This window comes from Ischnura elegans, chromosome 8 (assembly GCF_921293095.1).
Source record: "Ischnura elegans chromosome 8, ioIscEleg1.1, whole genome shotgun sequence".
Taxonomy (NCBI): Eukaryota; Metazoa; Arthropoda; class Insecta; order Odonata; family Coenagrionidae; genus Ischnura; species Ischnura elegans.
Window position 1 is genome coordinate 70584383 of NC_060253.1, and position 20468 is coordinate 70604850.

General features: G+C 40.8%; 1 protein-coding gene across 1 annotated transcript; it reads right to left on the minus strand.

Moving 5' to 3' along the window:
* Nucleotides 1-2352: 2352 nt before the first annotated feature.
* LOC124164430 lies at nucleotides 2353-20056 on the minus strand. The gene is made up of 5 exons (XM_046541755.1): nucleotides 19925-20056; nucleotides 7307-7441; nucleotides 4949-5250; nucleotides 3236-3362; nucleotides 2353-2612 (listed from the first exon to the last, which is right to left on the minus strand). Exons 1-5 carry the CDS (start codon nucleotides 20054-20056, stop codon nucleotides 2427-2429), a joined length of 882 nt encoding a protein of 293 aa, XP_046397711.1. The 3' UTR covers nucleotides 2353-2426.
* Nucleotides 20057-20468: the final 412 nt, after the last annotated feature.

The window sequence follows — 20468 nt, forward strand, 5'->3', positions numbered from 1 at the left end:
GTTAGGTCAGTCCGCGCGGTCACTTGGGGATTTCACACTAATTAATGCGTTTCAAAAGCGAGGGAAAAAGGATGACTTCAGCGTGGGGGAGGTTTTTTTCTGGTAACGGAAATTTTTGACCGTTGAAGAAACATGCTTAAAAGGATTAACAAAGTAAGAGGATTCAAAAAATAGTAGTGCTTTTGAATGCTGGAAAAATATTATGTCCGTTCAGAAAAGAGCGGAAAAATAAATTAGTTTACTGTTTGCGTTCCGATTGTTTACTCGCTAAAATTTGGTAACATTTTTCAGCTGTACTCATTAACTTTGTCTACACCTACATAATACCCTACGAGCCCCCTCTAGGGTGTTTGGCAGGGGGTGACAAATCACCAACATGCAGTATGCAAGAGGACCGCCAAATGCTTACCGCACGGTTTTGGAAAGTATTACGCATACAGGAAAAATAAACATGCTTATTCATAAAATTATTGATAATGGTTAGTAATTCCTAGAGAAAATACATGCAAGGTTAGAACCATGAAGAAACATGCAATTAGTGATCCTAGCGATCGACGCAATTAATCTACATCTACATCTACATAATACCCTGCGAGCTACCTCTAGGGTGTTTGGCAGGGGGGATCAATCACCAGCATGCAGCATGCATTTGGACTCCCACATGCACACCACACCGTCCAAAAAACGTCCCGTATAATAAAAAAACTATACTACTATACGCTGTTAGAAATGGAATATAGAATAGAAATTCAGAAACATGCATTAAGTTTTACATAGGTTAGTAGACTACACTACAAGTCATGCAATCTATTTACGAGTTCTATCGCTGCCGTTATAATCTCTTATTGATCGTGGAAAAAATGACATTCGGAATCTGTCTGTTCTGCAATCTATCTCTCTTATTTTATTTATATGATCTGATCTTCCGTAGTACGTTGGCGTCCGCAAGATATGGTTAACTTCGTCAGAAAAGACACTGCTCATGAATTTATCAAAAAGGTTTAGTCTATTTTTCAATCTACGGTCCGACAGAGATTCCCATCCGAGTTTATCTAAGAGGTCAGTTACATTAACAAGACTAAGTATCGTAACGACCTTTCACATACCTGGCAGCTATTCTTTGCACGCGTTCTAACTCTGTTATTAATCCTTTTTCATGAGGGTCCCAAACACTGGCAGCGTATTCCAGATGTGGCCTAACGAGTGAAAAGTAGCTAATTTCTCTCACTTTGTCGTCGCACTTTCCTAATATTCTTTTAACAAAACCCATTTTACGATTAGCTTGACCGGTTATTTCTCGAATACGTTTATTCCACGATAGATCATTATTGAGTCTAACCACTAGATATTTCACGGATTCAACTGCCTTTAACTGCGTGCCCCGAATGATATAGTTACGCTGTAGGGAGGTATTCTTCTTCCAGAAATTCATTACGACGGATTTTTCCAAATTTAATTCTAACTGCCAAGCATCGCACCAAGCTTGGATAGCAGCAAGGTCATTCGTTAGTTCATCTATATCTTTGCTGGAACGAATTTCTCTGTAAACTACAGCGTCGTCTGCAAATAATCGTAACTTACTCTGCACTACTTCGCCCATGTCGTTTATATAAAGAAGGAACAGGAGTGGGCCAATGACACTACCCTGAGGAACGCCAGAAGGGACTCTAACCTCATTGGAGACTGCACCGTCTAATACTACTCTTTGGACGCGTTCGCTCAAAAATTCTCTTATCCAGGAAATGACATCTTCGTCTATACCATAAGATTTCAGTTTTATTGTTAACTTTCCGTGGGATACCTTATCAAATGCCTTTTTGAAATCAAGAAAAATCGCGTCTACTGGAATTTTGTCTTCCCCGGAGACTAAAATATCGTGGGCGAAAAGCGCTAACAGAGTATCGCACGATCTGCTTTTCCTGAATCCATGTTGAGTTCTCATTAATAAGTTTAGCGCGTCTAGATGTTTCATTGCCGAGCTGACTACGATGTGTTCAAGGACTTTGCAAGAGATGGACGTTAAAGATATCGGCCTGTAATCAGATGGCTGTTACTTGTCTCCACTTATAAATATTGGCGTTACATTAGCGATTTTCCAGTCATTAGGTACTTCGTGTTGCTTGATGGATTTTTCAAAGTATGAAAGAATATTCTTTCTCAAATGTTCATAAAAACGACCTGCTTTCAGAACTCGCTAATTTATCCCCTCATCCGTTATTCTGCGAAAAAGTGTAAGATAGCGGATTTAAACATGTTTTTATTGGGTTGTGTATTTCTCAGTTTCACAATGAAGTTATTAATAGAATTATGATATTATGTTGAACAATATTGAGGGCATGGTCCCTTTTCCAATAAACAGACGGCCTGCAAGTGATAGACACAGGCATAGCGACCGTGACAAATTGATTCAGGTCAGGCATATCGTACTAATAACATTTGATTAGCTTCTTCACTGGATATTTCTGTAGGATGAAACTCGTTTCCTTCGTTAGGTCTCGTTCCCATTTGGCATTCAACCTAGTCAAGAACATATCTGAGCATCGGCACTCCAAAATTTCGGTCCTCAGGCGACGTGCGTTCTTAATAAAGCGCTCAACTCTCCTCACGTCCTCCTGCAATCGAAGAGTTTGAGGCAAATAATAATTAATGCTCCCACAAAAGTTTAATTCAAAAAGGATTTCATTCTTTCCGGACGCATGGTGGCTGTGAGTGTCTCTCGGCCTTCCCACCGGGTTAGCAACTTCGCTTCTGACGATGTTTCGATGGAATATTTCTTCATTCCAGTCTTAGTCGTGTTAGCTCTGCAAATTTTTTGACCGTTATGTTGTGGTATTAACTGTTTCCTTGAGCACATATTTGATGATGTTTTCAAAAACTCTCGAAGCCCCCATTCAACCTCTTCTAGATTTTTTCAAAACGTCATCACCTAAGCTGTAGCCAAGGAAAAAATTCATACCACAACTTAAGCATCAGAAAATTTTAAGACCCGTAACGGCTAAGGCTGTGATGACAGAGTACTTCATAGAAGTATCTGCAGAAATGGATTGCTAGGTAAACCCGAGAGACACTAACAGCCAAAGTTTAATTCTATCACCATAGCAAATGAGATGCTAATCGTGTAGAAAGCAATGACAATTTTGAGTGTTGAAACTCATGGGCCTCATTACTAAATCCATCTACCTTCTAGTCTAGCGCCGGCTAGAAAGAGCATTAGAATAATTTAGATTGCACGTACCTCTATTTCTTGTGTGATGGTCTGTAGGTGCATTCTCAAGTCACTAGATTCGATGGTCATTTTGCATAGTCTAATACCATGGAAACTCGTATGCCGTAGGAAACTATCCCGGATTAGTCGAACCTCCCTGTGGAGATGAAAGGTCGAGGATTAATGGATGCATGTGACACAATGGAGTCATAATTTATTTTTCCAGTAAAATCATGTCAAAACACCGTGAATTGATTGTCTTAGCTAACAAACAAATAGATTATGTTTTCCTTAGGCCTTTTATTCCTTTGCAGACATATTTCTCCTGGTCACACACGCAATTACTGCAAATAAATATGCAAGTACTATGGCAATAAGGTGTATGGCGATTTCTCATGTACTTTTATGGACACAATGCTCAAAAATTCGTAAAAAGTGAAAAAACTTCCGCACGCAATTCAATAGAATATAATGAAAATATCGCAACAAACGCTATGGTATTAGTATTGCGGTACTAGCCACGGTGAATTTCATGAAGTGCCACAAATTTCGATAGTTAACATTCTCAATGGACACTTTTACATAGTTATAAAAACGTATTTATCTTAAATTCACTTTGAACGTGCTGACCAAGTTAGAAACAGATATGGTGACTCATAAACAAACACTTGGCCATTTCTATGTATTTAAAACCATAGTATTTAGGAGTGAATAGATTGATGGGCACACCTTGACGACTCGTTTTGTGGGCAAAATGCGATGTTATATTAGCTCTCTTATACGTTTTTTTGACCATGATCTACTACTTCAATTTAGCTGCATTTTTTCCTAGATGAAAGAATGTCAGTCACACAATCTGAATGTATTTGCCTTGATGTTCTTTAACTTTCTATTATTGAAGTTTCCTCATGGTCGAGAATTGACGAGATTTTACGGTATTGCTCGGTAATTGCGCAAGTCCTCTAGGAACTAGGTTTTAAAGATGGGTACACGCCTTATCCTGTTGTCATGGAGACCGAATTCAAATAAGTGGGCCTCCATGCCCCGCAGAAAATATTGCTACAACCTCACGTGCACATGCCAAAGGCATTTACTCATGAAACCAAAACTCAAAGTAGACGCGATGCCAAATTATTCAACCTTTACCTGTAAAAATATTGATGGACTGAAATTTTTTTTTGAAAATTACTGAAATGCCCTATACAACTCTAGTACGACCAACATAGAGTACCCATCACTTGTTTGGGACCCACATTTACAAAGGAGAAGGACCATATTATATAGGAAGATTACTTCTTGTATAGGATCATAAGAGACTGGAATGATCTACCAGCAAAACTATTTTTAGCCCTTTACTTTAACTATTTTAGCCCTCCCCGAAAAATTGCATATTTTTAAAAAGCGGCTGAAGAAGTAGGGACCAATGGTTTCTTATAATGTTTCCTATTGTTTTTCATCGTACGTTCATGTTAACACCAGGCCAATAGCCTACTTGTAATAATTAAGAGATGATAAGAATAATGACAATTGGTAGTATAATTTGTTGGTAGTATAATTTTTAGTAGTTATGCGTGACGATTTTTGGACTGTGTGGTGTGCATGTGAGAGTCCAATTGCATGCTTGTGATTGATCACCCCCTGCCAAACAGCCTAGAGGTTGCTCGCAGGGTATTATGTAGATGTAGATGAATAATAATAATTACTGGAACCCCTACTCCTGAGTAGGTTATAAGTTATACCCACCTGGAGATGACGCTATCGGTCTCGTGCATATCGAGTGCCAGGGTGACGCTGACGTTCGGGTCCTCGCGAGCGCAGAAGAGCAAGGCCTCGAGCATGTAGAGCGCCGGCCACTTCCACAGCGGCGGGAGATGCGGCGGAGGCGATGGGGCCCTCCGCCACACGGTCCTCCTCCTCTTCGGCCGCTTAGGGATGGAGACAATTCGGCTGGAGCAGGCGACGCCGTCCACAGAACAATCGAACCAATCGGCCCGCCCCCTCACAATCCCCCGATCTCTCGCGGAGGAAATATTGGCAGGTAAATACTGATGAGCAAAATGGGGATTAATTAGAGAAGGCTCATTGCAGGCCTTCCTGGCATATTGTATCGAGGAAGGCTATTCGGGATTTCCATTGGGTCAAGTTCTCCATCACGGCCGACGCGACGTTTCGATGAACGAGTCGGCCATCGTCATCAGGGTATGTCAAGTCTTATCGAAGCGTGGGCCGTTATGGAGAACCTGACCCGGTGGAAAACCTGAATAACCTTTCACGATAGAGAAGGATCCTTTACCAAATTTTTTTACGATTGTAATAGGATTTGATGAATAAAGAGACCAGTATCTTTCCGTTTATGATACATTATTTTCTTGTGCCCTTTGTGGCGAAAAATCGGATGCCTCAAACCACATGCTGTTGATGTCGTCATGCCAAGAGTGTCCCTGCTTCCCCACGGCCTTGGATCTCAAATATATTCTCTGCAGTTTTTCATTCTTGCGTGTGATTCCCTCCCTCGACGAAATACTTTCCCCAAACAAGTTATTAAACCAGATCTCAAATGTCTCCAAATCACGTAAAATGAGCGGCAACTTCCGCGTCCTCTAATTTAAAATTACGAGAGAATGGAAGAATAGGATATATATTATATTTTCGCCTTAAGAAGTTATTCTGTACTATTGTCTCCCTAAGGATTACAGAGTTAATAAAAAGGCGTAAAATTATAAACGAATTCTTCCGACGGCTAATCAACATCTCAAAATAATACATCAACTGCTAAAATACTCATTTGCTCGGCAGCTAAGTCACTAAGCAAAGTCGTCATTCAATATTAACGAATACTATGAACAGTGTATAAAGAGGAAAAGTGTGAAGAGATGGCACAAGGGCACGGTCAAGAAGCTTTCTTGATCGTGATATCTCTAAAAGAGTGAAAATCGTATTTTCGAGGCAACCGGAGCTGGTGGACCTCTAGCGTGTGGGGAAGTAAGTCCTATCTGATCCCAAATCGCACGCCCTAAGGTCGGAAAAAATCCCGGAGTGGGGACTTCTCACCCTCTTATCCAGCTATCCCTTTGTATGGATTGTGACTAGCCAATGGACGAAAAAGGATATCAATACGCACGAATTGCAAAATAGATTTTATCAGATGAACATACCCGAAGGCCTGGCGGCTGAAGATAATATTAAAGAATGCGGAAAAAGAAAAGCAGGGAGTGAATTTAAACCGAATTAAATTGACTATAAATCGGAAGGGATGCAGTATGAGAAAAAAATGAGTGACGCGCACGAAAGACACGCACGTACTAAATGCATTGGTAGAGAAAAAGTGTGTAATGCGTACGCTGATAAACTCGCCACATATCGATTTCGTGTCTGGCTGCGGTAGCATTACTTCGCCCCGGAATGGTATTCAAGATTCCACCCTTGAGGACATTGGACTATCGATATAAACATTAATGCACTAAGTACCCTGCAAAACGCATCTTCGTCGTTAGGGAGGAAGTATAACTCCGCAACATGCTCAGAATAAGCAGGAGCACACGTTTTCATTGAAGGCGATAACTGAAACAGTGATAAGTAACGTGAAAAAAACTGTATGCGCTCTGAGATGATGTTAAAAAAAATATCATCTCAGAGCGCATACACAGTCTGAAAATCATTTCCGTGAGTTAAGTATGCTATAAAAATACTATAGTCTCTACGTTAAGATTACCATACTGATAAATAAATACACATGAATAGTCCTTTAGTCGTATCCACGGAAAAAAAATGCATAAGAGGGACACCATTCGTGAAGCTCATTGTTTCATCATGTCGTAAAATAATGTCCAAGTAGTACCTAAATATAATACCCTGCAACCCACCTCCAAGGTGTTTTAACTGCCTGATAGATGTGTCAAACTCGTGCATTTCATCAAAAAATGCATTAAATAAATAAATCTGCATGATCTATGCTAGAGCTCCGACCCTGTAATTCATTGATACGTTCATTCATTCAAGTACAATCTACATCCACCCTGGGAGGATGTTAAATATTCTCCATAATTATAGAGTTACAACAGAAGAGAAGAAGTCAAAACATAAAGAGAACAATTGACATACCTCGTCATCGGAAGTTTGCGGTCCAGCGACAGAAGTTGGTGGAACAAAATTATCTATTTCATCTAATCGTAGGGACCATCCGAATTCGCCGACCAACTCAAATCCCTTAGATCCAGTGTCGATTGTAATAGATAACTGTAAAAGGGAAATGAAACATCGTTAATGAGTAAAATATGATAAAATATACTTTATCGTGCATTGGGGCTGCTGTAGCAATCGGAGGCAGTGAGATATCTACACGATCATCTGCGAGACATCTCAAGCGGATATCACGCAATTCCCATGAAAAACCCAATATTAGTTCTATCATATTGATAAAACGTATGCTTAAAATAGAGAACGTGTATATTAATAGTAATCAGTACCGTTAGAATATAATACATATGCACAAGGGGCACGCCCCCGCTTGCAGAATGTAACAGAGCCACATTTGTAACATTTTTATATCTACATCTACATCTACAAATTACCCTGCGAGCCACCTCTAGGGTGTTTGGCAGGGGGTGATCAATCACCAGCATGCAGCATGCATTTGGACTCCCACATGCACACCACACCGTCCAAGAAACGTCCCGTATAATAACAAACTATACTACTATATGCTGTTAGAAATAGAATATAGAATAGAAATTCAGAAACATGCAGTAGGTTTTACATAGGTTAGTAGGCCACACTACAAGTCATGCAATCTATTTACGCGTTCTATTGCTGCCGTTATAATCTCTTATTGATCGTGGAAAAAATGACATTCGGAATCTGTCTGTTCTGCAATCTATCTCTCTTATTTTATTTATATGATCTGATCTTCCGTAGTACGTTGGCGTCCGCAAGATATGGTTAACTTCGTCAGAAAAGACACTGCTCTTGAATTTATCTAAAAGGTTTAGTCTATTTTTCAATCTACGGTCCGACAGAGATTCCCATCCGAGTTTATGTAAGAGGTCAGTTACACTAACAAGACTATCGTAACGACCTTTCACATACCTGGCAGCTCTTCTTTGCACGCGTTCTAACTCTGTTATTAAGCCTTTTTCATGAGGGTCCCAAACACTGGCAGCGTATTCCAAATGTGGTCTAACGAGGGAAAAGTAGCTAATTTCTCTCACTTTGTCGTCGCACTTTCCTAATATTCTTTTAACAAAACCCATTTTACGATTAGCTTGACCGGTTATTTCTCGAATATGTTTATTCCACGATAGATCATTATTGAGTCTAACCCCTAGATATTTCACAGATTCAACTGCCTTTAACTGCGTGCCCCGAATGACATAGTTACGCTGTAGGGAGTTATTCTTCTTCCAGAAATTCATTACGACGGATTTTTCCAAATTTAATTCTAACTGCCAAGCATCGCACCAAGCTTGGATAGCAGCAAGGTCATTCGTTAGTTCATCTATATCTTTGCTGGAACGGATTTCTCTGTAAACTACAGCGTCGTCTGCAAATAATCGTAACATACTCTGCACTACTTCGCCAATGTCGTTTATATAAAGAAGGAATAGGAGTGGGCCAATGACACTACCCTGAGGAACGCCAGAAGTCACTCTAACCTCATTGGAGACTGCACCGTCTAATACTACTCTTTGGACGCGGTCGCTCAAAAATTCTCTAATCCAGGAAATGACATCTTCGTCTAGACCATAAGATTTCAGTTTTATTATTAACTTTCCGTGGGGTACTTTATCAAATGCCTTTTTGAAATCAAGAAAAATCGCGTCTACTGGAATGTTGTCTTCCCCGGAGACTAAAATATCGTGGGCGAAAAGCGCTAACTGAGTTTCGCACGATCTGCTTTTCCTGAATCCATGTTGATTTCCCATTAATAAGTTTTGCGCGTCTAGGTGTTTCATTACCGAGCTGACTACGATGTGTTCAAGGACTTTGCAAGAGATGGACGTTAAAGATATCGGCCTGTAATTAGAGATAAGGGTTATAAGATATATATAATAAGAGGCATTACGTGTAGACCTTATATCATAAGAGGCATTGTCTTGCATGTGTATTAACAGTTTGAATAAAACTTTCTTAACCTTTGCCCGCCACTTAATAATTTTTCATTACGATAAAATGAAATATGGCTCAAGATACATATCTTTTGCGCCCCTTGTACGAGTTTTTTCTGCATCCGCCAACCGCCACTGCCCCCATTTGGAAGGACGTCATACTTGACAGACCTCGTCATCGGAAGTTAGTCTCGGGTCCCGAGGTACCCGAGATTAAAAATTTATATCCAGAAGAAATACATTCATGCACGAGGAGGAATGCTTAAGAACCCTATATTAATTAAAAATTACTTCTTGTCCAATAAAATCTCCATATTTGATTCCACGAATAAGAACCAATAAACAAAAATTTTCGGGGTTACTGACCCTACTATTAGTTATCGGAGCATAACTGATCCATTATTAAAAATGAAAAAGAACTAATGACGCACGGAGCCAACAAGCATGACAGGGCCATAATTAATGCAATGAAAAATGACCGGTATGCGAATTTAGCCCAATTAATTGTACGCACGAAATCTGCAGCAGCAAAAAGGAGCAAACCAGGGTTCAAAAGGGACTCCGTATGGGAAGAGGCTAACCTTAGATGTAGAATCGATGTCCGGATCCGAAGTGGACCCCCGAATACACAGGAGCCCCTCAACAGCTTTCAAAAATGTTATCATCCCGAGGAGGATGGACTTAAGAATGTGAGTAAATGCAGACGCATAGCAACCATCAACAATGGAAATGGTTTAAAGGGCAAGGTGGAAACGCACGGGCTGTAATGCTATAGGAACCTCATTTATGACAACAATGTCCTTCTGAGGAAATATGTACTACATCTCAGTAACGGTAAATGAGAGAAACACGAACTGTGTAATACACCTCTATTTACGAAGTGCATTACTCTGTATCGCTATTAATTACGGAATGTGACAGAGATAGTATAAGAGACCTGTACAGTACCGACCACCTCTCGAGCTTTACCACGCAAAATACCACGGCCTCCCGCGGTTTGGTGCATTTCTCACCCACATGCGCAAAGCCTCCATTAAATGTGAGGTTTACCCTGCACGAGCGAAGGAACCAAACTTTTTGAGTTCATGAGAGTGTAGCCCCTCCAAGTAAGTAAAAAATATTACGCATACACGTGATAATTAATATGGTTTTCATTGCGTCCGTTTTGTTTTTTTCTATCACTCTGCCTCATTAAGTTATAACATAACATGAATTAATGTGATATAAAATTGAAGAGAATACTTCGTACAGTAAATATTGTATGTTATTTTTATCGCAAAACTGAGAAGATTTGCCTGTCAGACCAATTTGCCCCCACCCCAGAAAAAAATATGGATCCGCCCTTGGGGGTTGAATAAGGACGAGGACCTTGATCAGCCCACCGTAGTGGAAGGAGAGTTCTTGCCCCGGAGGAACGGAGGTCGGAGCTGCCAAAGCGATATCAGAGGAACCCCAAGCCCTTTTTTACTTTTTACCTTTCATGCGTTCTTAATTATCGTTCCTTATACCAGACCAAATGCGTTGTTTGGTCACATGCATCTTTGCCGATCGTCTTAACGCGTCGAAAATTAGGACGAAGCATGTGATTTATTGCCTGTCTTCCAGGTAGCGACCACTGCACCAACCCCGATGGTCTCTAAGAAGGGGACGGCATAGAAGAGGCACAATTCTATCCCATCTTAGGCTAATTTCCGTTGCAACCTCGGTCGCATTTTAATCCATTCTCAAAAATGTCCGCGGCGCAGTGATGTTGCACTGGGGTGGTCCAATTTTTAAAGTTTTCGAATTTCTTCTGGGACGCCCCCCAGTTTTGTTCCATTTGGTGAGAACATAAATCTTGAAAATTATTTTTGCAATCGGATACCGGGAAAACGTGCCGCATCGCACTTATTTGGTTTTTGGGTGTTTTTCGGACATAAGAGAAGATGATGTATGAACTATCACTTTTTTGCCTTCTATAATGACTCGTTAGACATTTGCAGAGTATCACTTAAAAGTTCTTTCATTTCTGCCTTTTAATTCTCGAGATATCTCACCGACATTGAGCGCGCGCCACCCCAGTTAGATACTATGGGTGGCACGAGGGGTGCATACTTTCAAATTTTGTTGCTCAACTTTAATCGTCGTATAAGGATAACATTGAGGTGAAGCACATGGCATGTGTACACTCCAGCAATTTTCAACCCGGTTGGGTCTTTTGCCTTCACAAGATGATCTCGTAATTTTGGTGGAGGTAAGTGAATGGTGTGGATGTCAAACCTCTTCACGATTGTAGAGATTTTCCCTGATATGGCGGAAATAGAGACTGCGGCTATAATTTAAGCCACATACGGGACCACCTCCTAAATAGGGGACTGGCAGCCAATCAGGAGACGCTGAACCACCCTCGAAAATTGTAAGGATAATATTCTTTAGATAAACTTTAAACTTCGTCAATATAACATTGAATGCTACCTTTATCACTGCTTATTACCAATAACGGGCATAGTAGCAGTGGCTTATACTCCATATTTAATTCTTATATCTAAGTGCTTCTATCTAAAATCAGCCTGAATTTTCGCGTTATTTTTAAATTTGAGGTCCGCGATGAGGTGAGCGGCAGTGATTAATAGTGCCCGAATTTGAGAAATTGCTGACCTGAGCCCTGATTTTAGTTGGCAACTATCCCGCATAGAGCAAATTTCATATCTTTCATTCAGCCTATTGGTCCTCGGGATATCTGTTCGGTGTTCTGGGATGTTTTGTACAAACTAGAAAACTAGATTTATTGATGGGGTATTAGTATTTAGCCTCCGTATCTAATGAAATAGAAAGGATGCATAAACACTCTACACAGGATTCTCCACTCCCTTGGTTCCTGTGATTCCCACCGATCGCATCAAATAGCGGCGCTGATGTAGCGAGCCCCGATTGTTCCCAAGCAATTCACGCCCACAAGAGGCACGCTACGCGGCGAATTTGAATCCACGTTTCGCAACGCAGAGCTGTGAAGGGCAAAATTTGCTGGCGGAGCGGGAGCTCTCGTGGCGTCGACGCAACGCGGAGCTGTGAAGGCACCCTAATAGGGCCGCGAGAGGCACGCTTTGCGGCGAATTTAACACCTTGAGTGCGGCATGACGTGATATCACGTCATGGTGCGCTATCCCCTGGTGCTGATGACGTGATATCACGTCATGTGTACCCCGAGGGTTCCGGCCCTCCGTAAGAGCTCGGTTCAGTTCTTTTATGACATTTTACCCCCCTAAGTTGCTCAGCAGGGATCTAGGAGCGCATTTGTGGACGCCGTTTCAAGCAACCTTTCCTGGGAGGATCGGGAGAAATTATTTCTTTTATCTTAAGGTAAGCCAATTTCCATTCATTTTCTCCCCTGTATTTTATGCTATTATTTTTATTTATTTCTATTAATGCGTGAGTTTGACAAATTTTATTAGAGTTTTATTTTACAAATCAAAAGTAATTACTAACTGGAACTTACTTATGTGTGTTTATTAATTTTTTATTGTTTTAATAATGTTTAGCGAGAATATAGATTTTTTCCATCCTTCCTTTTTTCTTCTTGCGAGCCTTTCATTTTTCGAACCTTTATTGTCTGATGTTAATAAGTTTTATTCAATTAATACATGCAGTACTGTGATTAGTTAAACTTTAATGTAAATTTGAAAATGCCATTACATTTTTTATGCAACGTAACATATCTCTAACTTTTGCACCCTTCCTTTGTTTGTCAGTGCAACTCCTAAGCAGTGAGGTGATCGACAAGTGGCAATATTACGAGAGTGAAGGAAGTTATTTACGGAAAAAGTGTAAGTTATTTATAAAATTTATTGTTGATGTATGTATATTATGCACTTATAAACATTCTTATTATAATTGCAAATAACTGTTTGCACATTATCCCATGGATTGGCGAAAAAGTGCTTAGGAATTACTTTATAAAAATGCTTTTATTTTCTCGATAACCGTGAAATCAATGGCTTATGGGTGCTTTCAATTCTTTGTCTCGCCATTGTGAATATTTAGTTCCTAAACATAGTTTTACATTAGTAAAGCTGTTTGTAGCATTTCAGCTTTGGCCTATTTCACCGAGAGTGTTTACTTTGATCCTGTTATTTATCGGAATTAAAAAAAAATACAATGTATTTATTGCAGATGGTACGGAAGCGAGAAGTAAAAAGGAAAATGTTTCATGCTGGCCGGTAGTCAATGCCGCCTGAAAGAGGTGAAATTCTCTATTCATCAGCTTTTGTAGATGATCAGTAGTCTTCGACTTTCCATCAGGACCTGCAGCCATCGACGTCGAGGGAGGAAACCTCCGCAAGGGCACAAACATTTCCTTCTTAGCTCTCTGCCTTCTCTAGAAGAATGTACACGAAGAAGGGGGAGCTCCTGGAAGAGAGCGGGATCAGGCATTCTCTGAAGACTCCGAGCTAGAAATTAGAGAGGAGGAGGGTGGGGAGGAGGTTGAACCCTCACAGTCAGGTACTGCGTTGCCTCCTTCTACGCCAGATCCCTTTATGTCAATCACTGGCCCATCCCCTTTGTCCTATTCTTTCCTGAACCCTCTAACAATACCGTCCGTCCTTTGCGGTGGACCCTTAGTTCAGTGACCCCTCAAAATATCACTTTCATAGAAAACCCAGCTCTCACCATTCCACCCCCTTCCAAGGACCCAAGTGTTTTTTGCGTCTCCTTTTCCCAGACACCCTCTTTCGTATACAGACATACTTTCTCATAATCTTCGAAAGAATAGCTTAGGAATTAGAAACAATTGACCTATGAAGAGTTTTACCTTCATAGGCCTAATATTTCACAAGGTAAGTATTTCTATAACCAATATATCCGACTTATGGAGCATTGCTATCTTGTTTGACCTGCTTTGCTTTCGGATATACATGAGTCGTGATGGATTCTTTAGCATTCTTCAAGCCCTACATTTTTCAGCGAATACCGGCCCAAACGATTCAGAGCCTGAGTATTTCCTCTAAAAAAATCCGTCCCTTTTAGATTCATTTCACTCCTCCATTGATTCCCTAATAATTCCTTCCCGAAAGCTATGCACGCTTTTTCATTTATCGTGAACCCGCCGGAAAGATTTCCCTTATAAATTCCGTCTTTCTGTCATTAGATCCTTTATTCTTCCATTCCACATTCCTTATCCCAAGCCACTTTTACCATTAATATATCAATCTCACTTCCCTGAACTCATCCAAGAGGAAGGTGGCAGAAAGAAAAATCGATGGTGCACGTATTGCACTATTGCGGTGCAAGCACTCTTGGGCGTAGGAAAGAGACCGCAGATATCTACATTGGCTGCTAGGTCTCCTCTACTCTGTCCCGAGCTTTTTTCTTTCTTTCATAAGAAGGCATAAATAGTATTATATATTTTTGTATCATATATTGCAATAGTATTATAGGTTGCCTTGTTTAGTTGCTTTGTCATATTGCAATAGTATTGTAGGTTGTTATATTGTTATAAAATTTGTGAGAGAGGTATTTCCTACACAGGTAAAACATACATGACTGTACGTAGTGGTATATAATATATAATTTAAAAATGGTCATCATTTCGATTGTATTGAATTTGTTTTGGGTAAATAAAATATTTTTTTTTCATGTTATGTGCTCCTTTTTTCAATAGTCTAGGGCTCTTACATTAATAAGAAGTAACTAGAGATTTCCTAGCGCGATGGAATTACTCTTTCCCTCGTGTAATTAGAAAGAAAACGTATCGTTGCTTTCGGTAATCGGGTAAGTAATAAGGGGCATAGATGCTGCAAATCTATTCCTAGCAATACGTATTATTGAATGGTTTACTCGAATTGATATTATTATGCACCAAATGAAAAAATATTATTGCGGTAAAAATTTACATCATTTTCAGATTTTCGCAGAATATTCGTAGTAAGAACCGCGATACGTGGCCTAAATGAAGATTACTTGTAAGATGTTTGCTTGCAAATACTATTAGTTCCAGTTTTTATGCATTAATTTCTAACTCGGTAACATCATATTGCAAAAATATGATATTGGCTTGAGTTCAGAAGATAGTAATGAGGAAGTTATAGGTTGATTATTTCTGTTTCCACATCCATTTTTATTTCGGCAACGGAGCCTATACCCCAATAACCCTAAAAGGACACGTATCAGCAAAATATTTCCCCATACCTTCCCCATCTTTTTGATGTGCCGATAGCACTTCCAAAAAGGTTATTCCTAGTTCTCACAAGTGGACCGACTAAATCTTACTATCACCCCTCGCTTCATCTCCGTACCCCCTCCAACCTTAGAACAGCCGGCAGGAGTGGCGCACGTCAAGAAACACCCTAATTCACCGTCGGAAAATAATCTCGAAAGCAGAGTGCCACCCATCTCAAGCACCTGCAGTGAAGGGAATACATAATGGTATGTGAAAACCATTTTTGTTAAATATCTGATGCTTACGGGTGGTCGTATGGGAAGAAAGGAATTGGAGCTGAAAACATGAAACGAGTGAAGGAATTTGTGACGAGAATAGTGGCTTCAGAAGAAAATGTAGAAATTATTCAATATTATCGAACCCTACCCCGATACTTAGGATTACTAGTACAAGGAATACGCCGAAATATCTTGTGCAGAATTACCATCACAATCAAACAGCTGTTCACGGCGATTCCTTGTACTTATAACATGCATTACATCCATCTAAGCCAAACATTTCCCTATGGCAGTGGCAAAATACCAATGGCGATACCAGTAGAGCATAACAAATTCATTTTCCTCGTATTTTTTTGGATACATAGCGCAGAATAAAAATTGAAAGAAAACGGTGGCGCGGGGAAAAATCCGACAGTATGCAACCCGCATTACGTTAATATCCCGCTGTGCGGGTGACGTGATATCACGTCATGAATAAAAAAATTCATAGCTAACAAATTAGGGCCAAGAAAATTTTTTCATTATTTTTTCCAGCTCTTTTGGCACCCATGCATGCGTTTTGCATTAAAAAACGACAGCCGCACCGGGGGTCGATTTTGAGTTTTACATGGTCAGCATTGAAAGTGTTAAATCCATGTCTCAATCGTTCATTGCTAAAAAATAAAGTTCGTGTCAACTGCTCTCGAAAATATAACTATCACCGTGAGTTTATGTAGTTTCCTGGTGGTGAAAATGTACGTAATCACAAAATCGGTACGCTAATTCACGTTGAGAGAAGGGAAGAATAAGTGGGTAAGGAAACGCTGTTAACTTTCCCTAGCCTGAATTAAGTTTGAGGGCCCATAGATATCAACCATATCTTTAAACTTCCGGCACCTATGTTTTAGAGAATTAAGAATGATTCCTGCGCAGCTCATAAAGAAAAGCACTCGTTGACATCATTACCAGACCACCTAGGCACACTTGGGGACGGGTCAGATCCGGTATTAGGATCATAGCAAGAATTTTTATCACACAGACTGTCCCAAGGGTCGTGTGTCATTTTTGACCTGTAATTTTAGTAACTTTGCATGGAGCAATATTCATGAAAATTGGCACACTTATGGGGAAAGGTCCTAAGTTTTGTTGAGTGTAAGCAAAATTTTACAATTTTGACCTTTTGACCTCACAAAGTGGGTCCAAACCAAAAATTTGAATTTGCCTTATGGGGTTTCAATGTTAAAAAAATCGAGATAGACTAAAAGGTGAATTTCATTGACCAATATGTCAATTCTTAGGTTTTCGGACACGAAAAACCCGAAAATAACACTATTATTTACGAATATTCAACCGTTGACCCAGTAAGGTCACCGTCAAGGCCATAAGGGTGGCAAAAGGAATAGCATACCAACAAAGGTGTCGATCCATGGGTTTTGTAGGGTGCCCAAGTCATTGGTATTGTCCAAATACCCGTATTATTCACTAATTGACCTCCGAGGGTCACCACGGGGGTCAAAGGTCATAGAGTTAAAAGTCGGGCAATCATAAAAACCAAGGGGCAAACCATAGGTTTTGAAGGGTGCCAAAGTCGGTTAGGCTGTTCGTAGATCCGTATTGTGGATATTTTGACCTCCGAAGGTCACAAGTGTGCCAATATTCATGAATATTGCTCCATGCAAAGTTACTAAAATTACAGGTCAAAAATGACACACGACCCTTGGGGCAGTCTGTATGATAAAAATTCTTGCTATGGTCCTGTATCCCCAACCGCTTATTTTCCCACAGCTCCCAATCGTAGCCGGAGCTGCATCCGGGCACAAAACACCGAGATTTACCCATGATATTTCGTAAATATCTTACTGGTGGAGAAATACTAAAAAAACACCAAAATCGGTGAAATTCTTGGCTCACAGAGGATGATAACAGCCGATCACTCATTAGCCGCCACTGACAACAAGCCAAATGAAGGGAACAGTAGTGTCGGTCGCGCCACAAGTGGCAAAAGTTTGAATTAATGCGCGGGACCCGTGTTCAAATTATGACTGCTACTGTCACCTAGTGGGCCTCCTTAGTAATGTCTCTGAAAGTAAACTCTATGAAAGGATGAAAGAAAGTATGCATATCGTAATTTGTAAAATGAACATGTTTTTTCTGTTAGCTACTAACAACTCTATTTATGCATTTAAAGTATTTATGGAAATAAAATCGTAGTAGAAATGGAAATAAAATAAAGAGTACCGCAATCCTCGGAAGAGCTTACAAATGAATGGGATGAGTGCGCATCGTGCTGACAACGATCATGCTCCCTCGAAGAAGCGGACACCACAGCCAGGGAATTGTAATCCAGTGCCAACTAAGGAAGCGCGGCCAACTGAACTACAAACCCCTAATCCTGGTGCCACGATCAGCACATTCCACTATGTTTGCCCTTACACGTCTGACCACACATAGTTGTTTACTATGCCAAACCAGTGCTCAAGAGGCTTACCGACTGTGACGACATCTTTGTAACACCATCAGCCGATTGCCTCCAAAGAATCAATGACAACATCCCCAACCACCGCCGGGAGCTAAATATCGAAGACAGCACAGTACCCCCAGAAAACGGAGAGCGAATACAGCGACAAAAAATCACACATGACCACAAAAATTCCCCTCCATCCGACGGTCATCTATTTGGGATGTGCGCACATTACACCATAGCACAGTTTCGCACGCTATAGCACCACAGAGTGGATAAGCTGGGCGAAGCCGGGAAAGCATAGTAGCAATTCGGTCCCGGTGGCAATGGGGACCAAGCACAGCCAGCTAAACAGTAGCGGATACAGGAAAAACCCAAGGGTGGGGGGGGGGGGGGCGCAAAAGATATCTTGAGTTACCTTTTCCCTTAACCAAGTAACATGCAGAGTTTAAGAAAATTTTAATTAAATAAACTGAAACATATACAAGACAATACCATCCTATATTATGAAAAAGTTATAAATGTGGTTCTTCAATGTTGGGTAATACGGGCGGCAACGGCATCTTATCAGCCCTGACGAATAAGAGCGGTGAAAGGGCACCAACAACGCGGGGAGAAACTCCAGTGACGATTATAACCAACATCTACTAAGAGATCTCCCTGCGCAGCAGGTCCCGAACGTAAAAAGTTGCACAAGTATGCACGGAAGAGACCAAGCGGTCAGGTCTGACCAGTTATCGTGTGCGCAATAAGCAGCCACACGCAGCAGCCTAACCGCCACCCGGAAACAGGCGATACACCCCAGTACTAGTCATACAAACAGCAGCTAAGGTGAACAGCCTGACACCGTGTTAAACGTGAATGCTAGTCCACATTTAGACTCGCTAATCGACGACAATGGCTTAAGTATTGACGAGGAAACCGGCCATAGTAAGCAATATTCGGCCTATCTTCGGTCAAAAACGAATCAATTACACGCTATTGACCAAAAATATGTCCAAACATCACCAACAATCCAAGTGTAAAAGCACTGTTAACCTAGGAAAGCACCGTCCATCGCTTTACAGCACTGCTGTCCAGAAGGCCGTACTTTAAATAAACACCAAACCAATGCCAAATGCACGTCTTCAGGGCGCAGGATCCAAGCGAACACGCGCCGTTAGCACTTCCTTCCAAGATATATTAATTATTATTCCTCCAAGATCTATTGACATAAGGAAACACTGCAATACAACAGCATCCTGCGAGAATGAAGTATGATAAGCAGAAAAACGGAATACAATCTGCATTGGATTGGATATTTGAAGTAACGACGCGACGGAAGTAGTAAGTACATAACCCCGCTCTTATGAAATGATAATCAAGCAGACTGAAAATCAATTTGAAATGGATGCGGCACAATACACCCAGGAAGACAGGACTAACCACAGTGCCGCGTCCACGAAGAGAGATGAGCGGCACTACGGCGAGATGATCGGAAACGTGTGTTTCAGAATGCCGGCAGTAAAAGTAGTGAGCGGGGAGGGCGTCCAGTGGCAATATAAATATATGCCGACCGAAACTTCCTAACCACCCAATTCACACTCAATGCATTATTCGACTGAAAGTACAGTGATTGCGGGCGGGATGACACCCTGTAACGCACTGAATTCAGCGCCACCGGGAGACATCCCGAGCGCAAGCACTGCCAACACACAGGAGCCTGGAACACAAACATCAATGAAAAACGTGGCATAGAAAGCAAATGAATGAGGTACGTACCGCCAAAGAATAGTCAATCGCAGTCATATGGTGGTCCATTCCTGGCCCCTTAAGCCCTCCGAAGACAGGAGGACAGTGAACGGATGCACAGTGAGCCACTCCCGGGGGTTGATATTTGCCAGTGCCAAACATTTTCAGTGGTAACCGAACCACAAAACGCCAAGAGGAACTCGACCTAAGCTGTCACTCTTACCACATTGAGTGAAACACTACACATCAATTAGCAAAGGGTCTAATAATAAATTCAAAGCAAATCGTATAGCAAGTTCACAAATGTGAGCTTAAATGAGTAAGAGTTTATGCTCTTCGGTGAGGTATGAAGTCACATAAAAGTACATGGTAGAACTGCAAATAAACATAAATAGGTGAACAAGGGGCACACATCCAATGACCTTTGATGCATCCATTTTGGTTAAAGGCATTACTTAGTAACTTAAATCTACTTCTAAATAAAAGTTAATACAACTATTCTGTAATTACATAATAATGGAAAGTAGTGGAATATATGTAAGAACTGTTGTTATGAAACCAATATTGTCCAATG